At 40.2% G+C, this 16,440-nt stretch overlaps 1 protein-coding gene across 1 annotated transcript; it reads right to left on the minus strand.

The window, feature by feature from the left end:
- Positions 1-11,081: 11,081 nt before the first annotated feature.
- On the minus strand, positions 11,082-13,628 carry LOC146610022 (cholecystokinin-like). Its single transcript, XM_085346002.1, has 3 exons — positions 13,508-13,628; positions 13,273-13,428; positions 11,082-11,218 (listed from the first exon to the last, which is right to left on the minus strand). The coding sequence occupies exons 1-3, from the start codon at positions 13,626-13,628 to the stop codon at positions 11,082-11,084; spliced, it is 414 nt and encodes a 137-aa protein (XP_085202128.1).
- Positions 13,629-16,440: the final 2,812 nt, after the last annotated feature.

The following is a 16,440-nucleotide window of genomic DNA, read 5'->3' on the forward strand; positions in this document are numbered from 1 at the left end:
TAAAGGGTTAGTTCATCCAAACTACACAGCAACATCTTCTATACTGTCTGTGCTGTACTTTTGCTTTTGTGTGCCCAGATTTTGAGATATTGCTAAAATGACCGGACAGATTGGAGGCTCTTCTGTGTAAGCACTGAACAGTGACATTTAAAGACTTTCAGTTATTAAATTAAATTAAACGGTGATGACGAAGCTTACATTCTTTCTAGCTTTAACAGGTCTGAATTAAAATTTTTGCCAGAATTCCTGCCGAACTGAAAACAAGTGCTCCCACGTCACCTGCATTCATCTTCATTTTTATAAAAATTAGTGTTTTTCTTCGAGAAGCGAACTCTTTTTAATTTAATTATGTAAAAATTAAGGGGAAAAGGCTAATGCAGTTTTAGGGGGAAAAAAGTCATTTAATTATGCCGTTCAGGTACGTCATGCTTCTAAAAGCCAAGAGTGCTAAATGTGAATTTGATTGGATCTCACAGGACGGGTCTAGGAAGGAACACTTAGTCAGTTTTCTGATAGACAGTGGGAAGGTGCTGAATAATACATGCAGCTGCTTATATTTCGAACACCTGCGGTAGTTCTGGTTTTAATGATGAGACTAACTAAAAGTGATGGAGAGGCTCACCTTCTCTCTAGCTGCAACAGGTCTGAGTTTAAATTTTTGCCAGAATTCCTGCAAAATTAAAAACAAACACACCCACCTCAGCTTTATTTTGACTTTAACTCTTAAGATGGTAACTAGTTTCTTCCATGTCCGTGAGCAACAAATGCTTCTTATTAATCTAAAGTGGAAAACTGACAATATGTCTGCACGGAAATAAAAACACATTTACTTAAAGTTTTCTTAATCGGAAGCTAATAATATACATAAATATTTTGTCATTTTCTAATGCCCACGGATTGATCAGGAAAGAATTTATAGCATTTACATGCCATTAAGGGAGGAACCCTTAATGGTAGCTGTTCCCACCCTGTGGAATTGATGCAAGCAGCAGAAATGGGTCTCACTTAGAAATAAGGGGAGGAGCTTAGTTATTCAGGCCAGACTTGGAGGACTACTACTCCACATCAAAAGGAGGCAGTTGAGGGGGTTCAGGCATCTGAATAGGATCACCTGATGACAAGTCCTACCCGGAGGAGGCAGAGGATGTATGGATGGATGCACAAGCACCCCCTATGAAATGCTTTTGAGCATCTGGAAGTCTTTCCTTGTCATTGTTAGCATGTTGAGTTTTGCATGTAAGTCAAAGCACTCTTTATAGAGCTGCTGTAATCTCTGCTCACTCTCTAATATTCAGATATCTAAAATTCTGGACACACAAAGCCAGTTTTATGTAACTTAATTTCACATAATTGGGTGAACTGACCCGTTAAAACAGAATACACTGAAAGCGAGCTACTGAAATATCACTCGGATTCCTGCTTTGGAGACTGACTCTGCTGGCTAGATGTAGTACTCCCACTCTTGCCTTTTCTGAAACACATCCACAGAATCCCACGCACATCCAGACTCACACAGGTGCACTCTGCTAAATCTTCCATGCACTGGCTGGCTATTTGTAGTCACTGTAGCACTGAAACATGCCTTTCTACTTCAATACTAGCAGATGAAAATTTCATAAGTGGTTTTAAAAAAAGTACACCGAATTCATAAAATATGTCATCCTCTGTCTCTCTCTCCTTTCTTTTGAAGGGATTAAGTGTGAGTCTGACAAGTCACTTTCACTAAATCATCAAATAGATTTCACGCCAGTGTTAAAGGTACTTCAGTTTCATTTTCTAAATGGCCGTTAGACAGTAAAGCTGATGGTACTTCCACTGAACTGGAGAGATCAATACACTGAGGGATTGCTTTATCGTGGTTGGAAGCTTTCAGCTATTTTTCCCTTATTGTTTTATGGTTGAAGAGAATGAAGCAATACAGTGCCTCAGCCTTGTGTTTTGTGATTTTTCCCTTGTCATGCAGGTCCAAAGGCGCTCACGCAACCATAGTTTGCACTTGTGTTTATTTATTTTTAAAAATCCTGATTTTAAGATATCTTTTTTGTAAAAAATAGCATCGTCTTACAGACTGTATATATATACTGTTCACAGTCACTATAATGTCATGTGTAGATGAACCATTATTTGTAGTGCTTTAACCAAGAACCACACATTGCTGTAAGTATCTGGGTGAGCATGTAATCAGGGTTTTTCCAAATAAAAAGTCATCAAACAATCATTTATTAATAGGATTTCGTTTCCCTTTCTGTGTGATGGAGTTTTAAAGCATGACTCAGAATTGAAGAGGGGGTAATAACGACGTAAAGAAAAGCCACACACGCAGGAAATGATTACTTGGCCTCCTCCAGCAGATGGTGCTCACAAATAACTCGACACGCGACGGCGAGGATGTGTATTGCGTTCATCTGTCTGTCTACAGTCATCATCCATTACCCATTCACCATCTGGATCTCGTGGAGGGGATATGACGAAGGCTGCTTATTAAACTTAGGCTGGCCACAGGTGAATGAGAGGTGAGCAATAACCAAAAAATGTCACAGTGGCAGGCGGCGAGTCTAATTAGAAAAAATAAACTGGTTTCAAATGCCAGTGACGTCGCTCATGTCAGATATTTGTCATCTTACAGAAGCATTTTGATAATCTTATTTCATAACCTTATTTTTGTTGGATGTAATGACACAGCCCCAACAGATGAGCTTTGGTACCTGTCATATACCAGACGAGCTCATTTTAGGTGACAGTGGACAGGATGTCTGGAAGCATCATTTTTATTCAATAACTGACACCCAGACTACTCTCACAGGATTTAGTGTTTATTAAAGGCTTGTTTGTTTTTTAAAATTTACCATACAACATTGTTTCTCTGTAATGTCTTCGCTTAGCCCCTGGATTGCAGACTGCTTGGTGGTCTTTATAAATGCTGGGCTATGATTGGTTGTTAACCGGTTCAAGTGCTGACATTCAAGCCCCTCGCAGTAGTTCCTCTTGAAAGTCAAACACCTAAATAAAAAGATTTTTTTCCTGTGCATGTTTCCTTTTTCCCACTCGAATGTGGAAGAATGAGTGTCTGGACCTGATTTGTGCAGATGAGTGGGGGAAAAGCACCTAAAACAAACAGGATGATATTCTCGAGAAATGGGATTAGTAGCTTTTCCTGATTGCAAAGATGTGCACTACAGTGAGTGAAAAGATTACTTATTGATGGGAAACATCCCTCTGAATTTTTGATTCAGTAGCATCACACAATTGCTGCAGATTTGTCTGCTGCACATCCGTGATGGGAATCACCTCTTCCACCACATCCTAAATGTGTCTCCTTAGGTACTTGCCTGAGATTTGGTGACCATAGAAACCATTTAAGTGCAGTAAACATCCGGTCATGTTGAAGAAAACAGTCTGAGATGATTTGAGGTTTTGAGACATGGAGCTGTATCCTGCTGAAAGCAGCTATCAGAAGATGCGTACACTGTGGTCATAAAGGGATGAACATGGACTCGCGTAGGCTGTGACGTTTAAACAATACTTAATTGATACTAATGGACCTAAAGTGTGCCAAGAAGATATCCCCCCCCCACCATTGGATGGATCCATGCTTTATGTTGCTGCCAAATTCTGATCCTGTCATCCGAATGTTGCAGCAGAAATCGAGGCTCATAATATTTCCAATCTCTTGTTGTCCAGTTTTAATGAGTTTCCTCAGTTTCCTGTTCTGTGACATTAAGTGTGGTCTTCTGCTCGTGTAGATGATGAAGGTTTGACGTGTTGTGAACTCAAGGATGCTCTTCTGCATAACTTGGTTTGTAACCAGTGATTATATGAGTTACAGATGCCTTCCTATTAGCTCCAAGTAGTCTGGCCATTATCCTCTGACCTCCGGCATCAACTAGGCCTTTTCACTAGAGAGCAATGGCTCACTGGGCATTTTCTCTTTTTCAGACCGTTCTCTGTGAACTCCAGGGATTGTTGTGTGGGAAACTCCCAGTAGATCAGATTCTGAGCAGCAACAACCATGTCATGTTCAAACTCCCTTAAATCACCTTTCTTCCCCATTCTGATGGTCACGTCAAACTTCAACAGGTCAGCTTGACCATGTCTACATGCCTAAATGTTGCATGTAGTTGCTGCCACGTGATTGGCTGATTTAACATGTCGGTTATAAGCATTAAAAGGTGGCTGATGAGTCTACGAAGATATTAAAGACGTGTGAATATAAACTGCAATAAAGTCATTAACAGACATGCTTTTAGCAGGAAAATGAATACAAGCTATAATTATTTCAGGCTTTATTATTATTTTATATAGTAACATATTCAGAATACGTTACTCTCATTGAGTAACGTAACGGAATACAGTAAAAATACATTTTGGAGCATGTGTTCTGTAATCTGTAGTGGAATACATTCTAAAAGTAACCTTCCCAACACTGGTCCAAAGATATCCATGTTAGTGTTACTGGTGGCTGTAAATTGCCCAAAGGTGTGAAAGTGTGCATGAATGGTTATTTATCACTTTGAGTTCATCTGCGATGGCCTGTTTAAGGTGTACTGCTCTGGAGGATCTGATTGAACTTCTATTGTATTAATATTCCTTCCTACAGTCCTTCGTTCTTTTTAACTGTCACTGCTTGAACCATGATCACTGGGTAGCAATAGCTACCAAGCTAAATAAAACACAAGAGCTATCTTTTTCCTATTTTAGTTACAAAACTGAGCCTCTCGTACTGGGAAATTTACCAGCTGAGCCATTTATATATATTGTATTCAACTTTCTTTATAATTATAAATTAAAATTGCAACCATTAATAACAAAAGTATGCTAAAATAACAAGCATTACAGGAACTACTTAATGAGTCCTATTAGCTAACTGGCCCCTGCCATATGTATTCTATGCAGCAACACTAAGACATCTTTCTAACAGTTCAAAATGCGTAGCTATCCCATTTTATGATCAGCGTCTTTGCTGCACTGTCAGGTGGTGGTGCTGTTAGATGAATCTGCGTTATGTAAGCTTGGAATCGGAGCATTTTGGAGTTCAACTCCAAACATCAGAGGCATTAAAGACTCCCTATTTTGCCACAAGCCCTTTTCTTTTAGACGCCTCTGAAATGTGTTTCAAATGACAGATCTGAAGTCAAAGGAAGGAAAGTTTTGGAGATGGATAGAACAGAATGAAACGCAGCATATTCAGCCAGTTTCAGGAAGAGCTCAGACCATCTGCTCATCAACGTGGCTGGAACTTCATTAAAGCCTCACGCCTGTTCCTTTCATCACTGTGTGGCTTTGCCCATAAACAAAATCTTGTCCATACAGGAGTGGTCAAATTGCCTAACATAGGATATGGTAGGCTTATGGTAGGCTTTGACCTTTTTTATTTCTGCACTGACAGTTCTGAAACCACACACACATACAGATGTGCACGATACAAATGGAGACATTTACAGCTCGTTCCACTGAAGCCTTTAAACCTTTCCTAAGCCTTTTTAGCTCTGTAGCCTTTCTGGCCTCAGCTCTTTAAACAGAAGGCTGAATCGATTCCCATGGATTGCTGTGAATCTCAAGGCTCTGTAGGTTTTTGCTTCATGTGCGACCTCAGTCCGAGCCAGTGGCTTTAATGCCCAAAACACACACATACACAGGCACAGCAAAACCAAACTTTTCCCCCCAGGGTTTCCCAGCCCACTTCTCTGAATAATTCACCAAACCTGCTTTGTTCATCGATCGCCCTCTCCACCTCTCACTCACAAAGACACATCTTTCACTTAACACACACAGCCAGGAGCAGCATAATGGGCATCATTCATTATAATTCACCACCACTGTGGCTATTGTGTCTGCTAATACTTTCTACAGGCTCAACTTTATAACCCTTTGTAACCACTGGTATTGTTTTCAAGATCATTTCAAAGAAAAGAGCCAAAATGTCAAGTAGACTGGAGTAAACAATATGACTAACTGTCAGTGCCGAGCTATCAAATCAGCTTTTCTCTTTGCCTACATTGTTTTCACAGCACGCCAAAATATACCAGACTCCGCAAAAGCCTTTCCTGCCTCTCAAGTAGAGTCAAAAGCAATTATTAGGATTTAGATTCAGACCTGCTTTAATAATTCAATTGATACCAGTTTCCCCCAGACGCTTCAAGCCATTTCAATATTTAGCATAGACGTTAAAGCTCATAACGATCTTGCTGTTCTTTTGAAGATATTTTTGAACTTTCTCCAGCTGGCTCCCTAAATGATACGCTCTCAGACTTTCATCTCCTTTGTGCTGCTCCAAGTTGTCCCTTTATGTCAGCCTTAGACGTTTTCTCCTTTACATTCATCATATTCTAAAGACAACATCATTACCCATAATTCTTCATGTCCCTGCAAGGTTTTTTTTTATTATCCTGTCTTCCTTTTCTCACCCCAACCGGTCGCAGCAGATGGCCCCGCCCCTCCCTGAGCCTGGTTCTGCCGGAGGTTTCTTCCTGTTAAAAGGGAGTTTTTCCTTCCCAGTTTTGTTGTGATTTGGCGCTATATAAATAAAATTGAATTGAATCTTCTGCGTAGGATGACCTCTGTGTTCGCGTGATTATACAATGCTTGCAACGCACTTCTCTTTCCCTTTAACATAAGATTGATGTTATAGATTTTTTAACAAAATACTAATAAATAATCACTGTCCACCAAACTGTAGTGAAACTTGAAAGAGTGCAGTGCAAATGAGAAGTGAAACAAAAAAAGTGTCATGTCTTGTCGCTGTGACCAACAAATTCCAAAATATGCAACTTTTACTTTGAAGGCGAACGTTCTCTGTTTTCAATTGGCGCTATACTTTTTACAGATTCAGTGCAGCTTTGCAAGTAGTTGGCAAGTGTTTGCAGTCAGGTTGGCATCTTGCACGCATGCTATTACTGACTGCGGCAACCTGCTTGTGACAAAAGCAAATGCAAGGAGGTTTTGGTGCAGCACCACATACCTCTTTGCGACCAGTTTCACATTAGAGTCTGCCAGCAACCTCTGCCAACCACTTGCCAACCTGTTGCAGAATAAAAACGTCTGCCTAGTTACCAGTGAGTCACTGACTGGTCTCTAGACCTATGGGCCCTCAGCAATTTCTGTTATTGTTAACAACAACTCACAACCAGTCAGGTAATGCATATTTTTCAGATAGACATCGAAGTCCAATCTGGATGACAAACAATGGTCTGAACTACACAGGAGACTATGTTATTTAATTTAATTCAATTAAAATGCTCTAAAAGGCACTAACACTACAAACATGGTGGAAACATCCAGTTAGTGAAGGTAACAGCAAGTACACAGCTGTCAGCTGACGCTAAAGCTGCCTATGTCAGAATGATGCTAACCAAAGCAGTCATTTTGCCATCTCCCAGTAATCAGGAGGAGTAGTTATTTTACAAAATCACCAGGGAGAAACCATCAATAGAGACCAATATTGTTTTTGTATGAGGGTGTAAACATGCTGTAAAGCTTGTAAAGCTGTGTATTTTAACATTTAACAGTCTCTGGGGATCGGCTCATTTTTAAGCCAGCTTCAAATGGCCACTAAAGGAGCTGCAGTAGTTCCAGCTGGCCGCTTAGTGAAAGTTTTTTTTTCCTGAAAACATGTGGCTGCAAACCAGTCATCTACTGCTATCACCTGCTAACATATCTTAGTTATCAAATTAGCTACACATTCTCCCAAGGACCAGAAATGGTGAGCATGGGCTCCAGTCAACAATTATATTTGATTTATTAGGGGACATCAAGTCTGAGTGAAGTGTACGCTATATATGCTGTATTGCATATATAATTTATGCAATTAGCAGTAGTTTCTTACCATTTAGTTGTACTTGCTTACAGTGGATTAGTGTTATAATATTCTTGCAAGTGCAAGCAACTTCACTGCAGCGGGCCTTTATTCACACAGTTTCATCATGTGTATGAAAAAGAAGAAAAGTAGAGAGCAGTACAGTGAGGAGAAAAGTCAGATGATAAAAGCATATATTAGTAAAAGAGATGAGCCAATGTTTGCAGATACTGAGATCAGAAATGGTAATTCAGTGTTGGAGGGAATGACAGACCCCAGACTCCCAGCTTTGATTTACTCCACCCGTCACACCAAGGCCATGGCTACAGTCCAGTTGTGGTCTGTATCTTTATTCTTTAGGCAGAATCAGATAGTAATTGTCTTTCTCTATCACTAGCTCCAAGGGACTCACTTTCGGTACTTCATCCTGAAGGTTCAGCTTCACTAAAAATGCACTATAAATGAAAATAAACAGCTTGCTTGCAACAAATTAGTGCTTTTAGCTCAGTTTATGCTAATATTTAAACTTTGCTTTCTTATGCTCAGGCTCATGTACATTTTGCATACCTACTTTCATTTAATATTTTAATAACTCGTTTTTCTAAATATATACAATTACACACTGACAACTGAAAAGAATAATTGTAATGTTGCTTTTTAACCTTACATAAAGATTTTCTTAAATGTTATTTCACATATGCAGCATTTAATAATAATAATAATAATAATGGATTGGATTTATATAGCGCTTTTCAAGGCTCCCAAAGCGCTTTACAATGCCAATTTAAAGTTGCAGTCAGTCATTTTTAAGGTTATTTGACAGAAAAAAAGAGTATTGTACTGACAGATATAACATAATTATGTATTACAACACATTGACGTGTTCTCATAAACTTAGAATCCATTAAAAATGCAAAGGAGAAGGCGCCAGTTAATGGAAGCCACCATGTTGTCCTGACATTCAATTCAATTCAATTTTATTTATATAGCGCCAAATCACAACATAAGTCGCCTCAAGGCGCTTCATACATGAACTGACAGGAAGCCAGCTAAACAACAACAACAGCTAACATTAAGGAAGCTAATGTCAGGCTCGAGTGTGCTAAAAATAACACTTTCCCTCTGATAGGCAGTTTGATTACATTCTTATATTGTATGAGAGTTTATTCTCTAAGCATCCAAGTTCAACAATATTAGGTCCAATAACGACAGTTTCACTAAAGGCAGCTAAAAGATGCTAACAGATGCTAACAGTAGCGAAAACAACAGCATTTACTGACAGAGAAGTTCAGGATATCCTCAAAAATTCACCTCTTTATTGCTGTAGTTGAACAGAAGTGAACTTCACTGACTCATCGACTCATATCAGACTCCTCCAGAGTAAATAATGTCAGCTGAGGTAAACAGCAGACTAACAGTCTACAATCACTACAGCCACAGTTGTTTGTCTTACAGTGACCGCCATAGCTAGAATTATGGATTTAAAATGGGAGGGGTGAGAAAACTGAATTCAGGAGAATGCAGTCTACAATCTACAAGCATCTAGTGGTGACATTTTACACACTGTGCCTTTAAACTTTAATTGTAGTGAATGTATCATGTGGTTTCCAAAGTTCTGGCCATGAGCAGGGATAAGGTTTAGTTAGTGACCATGACCAAGACGACTCTGAGATTTTCTCGGACTCTGAGATTAAAGATTTGCTTTTGAGTTGATGTCCAAATGTTAATAAAAATAGTGTTTGCACTAGCCGTGCAGTGTGTTGGACATCTCTGTCAACTGATATGTAATGTTGTTGTTCATTTAACTACTTTTAGCTTTCTACAGTAAATAAATAAAACCTTTCATGATCACATTTTTCTGAGTTGATTTATCTTAAACTCTAAACTAACATGCAAGCAGAGCTTGCTTACTTTGGAATAGTGTATTAAGTTTGAGTTTTATTCAACTATCAACCTTTGGCTCTTTCAAAATGGAAAAGCTCAAATCCCCACTTCCTTTAAAGAACACTTGAGGCTAATGTGAAAAACCAGTTTTTCCCCACAGACTGCAGCGTTAGACTCCAACCTTCAAGTATCACATTAACATGTTCAAAGCGATCAGGATCTCTATGGATAGTTTTCTCCTTTATAATACACAGAGAGTGATGTCTTATTAAAACTGTGGACTGACAGGCAAGGATATATAGATTAAGAGGCAGCTGTGGCAAATCAGTGCCTGCAATGTTTCACTCCACAAAGACTGGTCACTGAATTGGAGCACACCATAATTTCTTGAGGTGTTTGTGCCTTTTGAAGAACATCAGTTAGCAGTAGTCTCTGTGTTGCACATGTAGAGTTTATAGATGTTGATATTTAAAGTAGCTAGCGTTAACTGATGATGATAACTTGCTAATCTAAACATAGCAACTTCTGACTTCAAAATAAACTGCAGCAGCCAAAATGTTAAGGTTTTAGAAATGTGAGTCAACAAACCAGAGGGCAACTTCCATTTTTTATATACAGCCAGTGGTTTTATTACTTTAATCACCGGGACTCAAAATAAATGATAGCAGTTACAACATATAACTTTATTTAAATGAGGCAATAGGTTACTTTATTTAGGCAAATTAAGTAATTAAATGGTGCAGTAGTATGCACTGTTGCCTCACAGCAAGAAGATCCTGGGTTCAAATGTGCCTTTTAACTGTTAATCCTAGATGTAGAAACACTTAAATAAAGTAGACCCTAACCCTGACTGGGATGTTTTATCTGCCACCTTTGATTTACAAGCCGTCTACTCTCACAAACTGTCACCAAAGTAAATATGTACTGAGTATTTGTCCATGCTTATGTTGTCATTTCGGCTCCTTGCTATATAAAAGAGTATGATTGCACTAGAAATTAAGTGTTTCAGATAATCTGGTTCTTCGGCACGCATGTTACGTAACAGCAGTTGAATGTGAATGCATCTACTTTAAGCAGCGTGCATTGGAAGAATACTTCTGCAGAGCGATAGTTTAAATCTTTATTTGGTTACTTTCCACAAGCCCTGACACCATCCGACTCCTTTCCACTTTGAATGATAAAGAAACCAGAGAAATCCAAAAAACGAAGAAAGTTGGACAGTGAGAGCTTTTCTGCAAAATTTGGCATACTGTATGTATATTGCATTATTACAGTTTTACAAACAAATGTACAACAAATACATCATAAATAGACTCTTATTGTGAGACAGCTTGCGCAGGGTTTTTTTTTTCTTCTTTTTATCTTGTGCCCATATGGTGGTGGTCGTGTGAGCCATGACTTCCCCTTATGAGGAGTACTCATACTCCTCTGCACTGCGGCGGCCGAAATCCATCCAGCCTAAGTAGTCCCTGTCTGCTATCCGGTGGTTGGCACTCGGTCCGACGCCTTTGCTGTTTGCCGTGGAGTTTCTGCGCACAGAACCTTGGAGGGGAGGAGGGAAAAAAGCGTGGGTGGAGGAGAGAAAAAGAGCATGAGTGAAATTAGTATTCCTCTGAGTGAGGAGAGCATGAGAGAAGCTGAGAACTTCTCTGCGGTGAAATCTTACTTTTGATTTCTTATTTTGCATAGAGACGCTCTGATTTTCAAAGTAAGAGACATGAATCAGACTTTTAATTCCGCGAGAAGCTTGAGCAGGGCAGAGAGGTTTTTAGCACATGCAGGAAATTTAAAAATGTGGGAAACGCTGAGCAAATAAGTGCTCTCACAAACCAAGCAGTTTATAGACTCTGCACAAAAGCTCATTTTCAGGGATTTATCTTTTGAATATCTAAATTTGCATCTCTTTTCCAACTTTTTAAGGCACATTTTGTGCACTTAAGGGCACTTTGGCAGTTAGCTGTGTTCATTACCAGCTTACAGCTTAATTTAATTCTTTATTTGTGCCTTCTAGAAGAAAAAGTGCGCACAATATTCGAAAACTGGCTCTCCGCACTGAGGATATTTGGCTGGTGAGCTGGGCTTTGAAAAAATGTTCTCATCTTCGCTTCATTTTGTGAGCGCTTTGCGGTAAACTGGGTGTCTTTTGGGCATTGTAATTGCCCGGTAGTGATTCTGAGCTCACATCGTCATTATTTCTCTTTCTCTCTCTCTCTCTCTCTCTCTCTCTCTCTCTCTCTCTCTCTCTCTCTCTCACACACACACACACACACACAAAAGACACGGCTGAAGTCTAGCCTGACAGCGTGCCATTAGCCTCCCTTCCTGTGTGTCATGATCGCTGTATCAGTGCATGTGTGCAGAAATTTGTGTGTGCTTTGCAGAGAAATGACCGCACACACGCACACACACACACACACACACACACACACACACACACAGACACACAGATCTTGTAGAACACGTCTGCTTCCAATCTTTTGATTTCTGTTCCAAGTGAACTGGAGCAGAACTGCTCTCCGTTTGGTAATCAATTGGACGCTCACAGAGATGGAGTTTTTTTCCACCCACATCCTCCCACACAACACACACACACACACGCACACGGCGGCATGCACATGCATACACACTGCGTTTCAACCCCCTGGCGTGCTGAGAAGATTGGCTGCAGAAAGACTCGATAACGACACCTCCCACACCAAAACATGCAAGTGAACAGCATGCACATGAGCACAGACACCCACAATCGCACACGCACGATTAACAGAAACACACATTCCCCGAGGCATTACATATGAGTTTCACGGCGCCCTCTGACATTTTAGAGTGTTCACTGTCTGGCCCAACGCTTTCTGAGTCTGGGGAACTTTTATAATCGATATTACACAACAGCAAAGTAAAAGTACGGCTGTAACTCAAATACATATTTGTGTTTTATTTAAGCTGAAAAAATGAGCTAAAGAACGGGGTAAAAACAAAATCCAGATTTCTCACTAAAGCCACTGATGCCAAAATAAAAGATTTCACTGTCCATCTGTAGCTCTGCAAAATGTTTCAGTCTGTACAAACTGTCCTACAAAGAGACACGCAAGGAGTCAGTTTCAGTATCTGGACGCCAAGTGGAAAAGTCTGATTCTGACAGTGTGTCTGTTTTCCCCTGTCCGGTCAGCTGTCCAAGAGATGTGAGTGCTGGACGTTATAATCTACGACAGGGTCAAGGGTTTGTTTCCTTAGCAAAAAAAAGAAAAAAAAGTGATGTGAAGTCAGATAGGGGGAAAACAAAAGTGAAATAAGATGGTATGAGGCAAGTGGCCGGAAGGCTCTACACACTAATACGTGCTCTTTCAAACCACAAGAGCTTTTCAGAGCCACTAATTCATTTTACAAAGCTGGTTGTGCACTAATTCCCGTAATTAGCATGACTGAGGGGAGGGGGAAGGCAGGAAAAAGCACTGCGCTCCAAATACTACTGTTGCCAGATGTTTTTCGTTTCACACTCACATGCACACAGACACTTCTCTAAACACATATATCATTTAAGGCTGCAGGCATGGAAAGGATGCCACCTAAATCCACATTCCTCACATTCACTAACACACCTTTCCTGGAGGAGATGAGTCTAGCGAGCAGCTCACTGAGATTGGCCCGGGAGTCTGCATCCTCCTCAGCCAGAGGAAGAGCTTTCAGCTGGGGGGCAGAGCGCCTGTGTCGGAGGTGGAGATCTCCCAAGGTGTGGGTGTCAGCCTCAAGGAGAGCTGCTCAAAACAGGCAAGAAAAGCACGAGTCAGGCACAAAAACTCACTGTGATGGCGAGAAACGTGTCGCAACTTTTACCTTCAGAGAGAGCAGAGATGGGGCGCTGGCCCTCGTCTAATGGCTGGGAGGAGAAGGGGAGCCCCAAACAGCTCGCACACAGGACTGCCAGCACGACACACACACACAGCCCAGCATTCATCTGAGAGCGGTGGGAGAGGAGCAAACAGAAGTTTAATGAGAAGGAATCAGAGATGCAGTCCAGAGTGAGAAACGACAGCTTGGACCATCTGCCAGACAAGCGCTCCTTCACAACTGAAAATTACTCTGACTCAACACATTAATGAGGGCAGCATATTAACATATTAACACAGTCACCCGCGCGCAACACACTCTGGCCACATTAGATAACTGAGGGTAGATATCATGAATGCAGCTTCACCAGGTGGAAGTGACTTGATTTTTATTGCAGACAAAAATGTCCATTTTGATTTTGGGAAACGTCTCTGGAATTTGTTTTATGAATTCGTGTCAAATCATATTAATCAAATTGTATAAATAAGGAGGGAGCATGTGTAGCTTTCAAAGAATTAAAGCTTAGCACAAAAATATCAGATTTTATCCTCTGTACCTCACTTTTTGTCTGTTTTAGAAAAGACTCTGTGTTTGAATTTTGAAATGATTATAAAGAAAACAAAAGAATAATAAAAAAGAAGGAAATTCTTAGTTTAACAATCCTCATAAAAGCCTCAAATCACCTGCCACAAAGCAAATAAAGCTTACCTTGAGAAAGATCTTCAGCGCGTTATAGGAGTGTGTGAGAGTGAGAGCACTTCTGCGCTGAGTGGGAAGGATGCCCCTTTTATACTCCCTGCTCAGCGCCCTCAGAGTGTGTGTCTGCGTGTGCGTGATTTGCCTTGAGTGTGCATCCTGTGTATCCCTCTGAATGTTTGAGAGCCGTGCGCAAGCGTGCTCGTTACAGTGATACAACGGAGAGCTTCACTTTTATTGTTTGTTAGCTTATCATAAAACTCCACGTCAAGAGCTGCCTGTTTGACATCCAGTGACACTGCGTTATATGTGTGTGTGTGTGTGTGTGCGTGTGTTTAATCGTGAACGTATCTGTGAACATTGCACACGACATTGAATCATTCTGATCTGAAGTAAAGCCTCAAACTGCTATTTAAATGTTGAGAAGTTCTACAGTATCCATGTAGGAAAATCGAGGACATTCATAATGCATGTGTGTGTGTGTGTGCACACGTGCATGTGTGTGTGTGTGTGTGAGTGGGGGCCGTTTGGCCAGGCATGCGTAGGTGTGAGTGTTTGTGCACACCCACATATGTGTTAGATGTCAGTGGCTGCTTAAAAAGTGGGCGGAAGCACAAATGAGAATCTTTGGTTTTGCTCATTTAACAGTTGACCGATCTTGAAGTGAGACATCCTCACCATCCACCTACTGTCTCTCTCCCCCCACCCTCTCTGCTTCTCTAACCACGCAGTATTAACCCGCCTCATTGATCATGCAGGTGCAAATCGGTTGATTGCTATGGATCAGCTGTTATGGGTTAACAGTTTTATTAATGAGGCTGATTTTTCCGATGCTGGTGGACGACTTAGAGCGCCGGGGCTCTTCTTACCTGCTGAGATAACATAGCGTCAATAAGGCTGTTAAATAAGGTTAAAGTGAACAATTGAACTGGAGAAACATGAGTGGCGGGTCTGAAATGGAGAGGACGTTGAAGCTGTACTTGAGCAATGTTTCAAAGCAGCTACAGTTTACAGTATGCTTACATCTCCATGAAATATGGATTATTGGTTATTTGCTGTCAAATAAGTGAAAAACAATCACAATTCCAAGATTCTTTGAGGGGTTTCTGTTAAAAGCAATAGCTGTTCTTGACATTTAACTTCTTTACTTTGCTTTTTTTTTGCCAGTGCAGATGAAAAATCTCTTTAAAGACACCATCCACTGTTTAAAAGATGAAGATTTTAAATGTAGACCTATATACATTTATTTATTTTTAACCTGTCCTGTCCAGAAGTTGTACTGCCAGACATATATAAAGACACTGAGAGTTAGCTGCATTTAAGCCACAAGTCACAAATAGAAGCTGTATTAATGGTGTGACCCTGTAACAGAGAGATTAGAAAATTGCTGCAGTTTTTCTCACACATTTAATACCATGTTTGAATTGATATTTTTGCATTAGCAAAGTGGAAAGGTTTGTAAAATATGCAAAGCTGCACCAGATGAAAGCTTACATCATCAGTGTTCAATATGAAAGAGGTCACTCGCAGTGTCAAAGACCCAGGAGGAAATAAATATGTCATCAGTACCAATATTCATTTCACTGTGTGATGGCATGCCACACATGGTAAGCTCCACACCTCATCACCCGTTGATTCACTTTAGTTTAATTTACAGTCACTACTTTAAAATATTCTATTTATTGTTCAATATCGTTTCTTTATTAAATGTATTCATTTTTCCATCACACCTTCCAATGTTTATATGGCGTGCACACATATTAACCTTGCAAGGTCAAAGTTCTGTTTTGTTATATTAATACATCTTTCTTTGTTTGAGTTACCTGGGGGTTGGTGTCTCCTCCTGTCTGGCAAAAGGTGTGGCAAAGGGCTGGGAGACCTGAAGTACTGCTGACAGCCTAATTGGATTGCACCACATGCTTCATTGCCTGGGGGGTGTTTCATGTTTGTTTAAATGTTTTGTATTAGTTGGTTATATGGCAGCCATCTTGTTTTCCCCCGTGTGTGTCATTTGGTTTAGCTAAACCAGTATTTAAGTCCCCCTGTGTGTCATTTCAGCAGGTCAGTTTACCATATGTTTGTTTGAGGTTTTGTTAATTATTAGCTTGAGTTTAGTCTGTTGAGTTGACCTCTTTTATTGGTCTGCCTGTTTAAGTTTTGGCTTTGTTAAATATATTTTCATATTTTTGGGTCAATAAAACCCGGTTTTTGAATTAAAACCACCGGTGTCCTTTATGCTTTAC

Source organism: Diplotaxodon limnothrissa, linkage group LG22, assembly GCF_057381915.1.
Source record: "Diplotaxodon limnothrissa isolate DT_005_m linkage group LG22, D_limnothrissa_male_GT1.1, whole genome shotgun sequence".
NCBI classification, from domain to species: Eukaryota; Metazoa; Chordata; class Actinopteri; order Cichliformes; family Cichlidae; genus Diplotaxodon; species Diplotaxodon limnothrissa.

Coding starts and splice junctions, on each gene's coding strand:
- LOC146610022 (XM_085346002.1), bottom strand. CDS start 13,628: ATGAATGCTGGGCTGTGTGTGTGTGTCGTGCTGGCAGTCCTGTGTGCG. Junction 13,429..13,507: donor CATCTCTGCTCTCTCTGAAG/GTAAAAGTTGCG, acceptor TGTTTTGAGCAG/CTCTCCTTGAGGCTGACACC. Junction 11,219..13,272: donor ACTCATCTCCTCCAGGAAAG/GTGTGTTAGTGA, acceptor CTCCCCTCCAAG/GTTCTGTGCGCAGAAACTCC.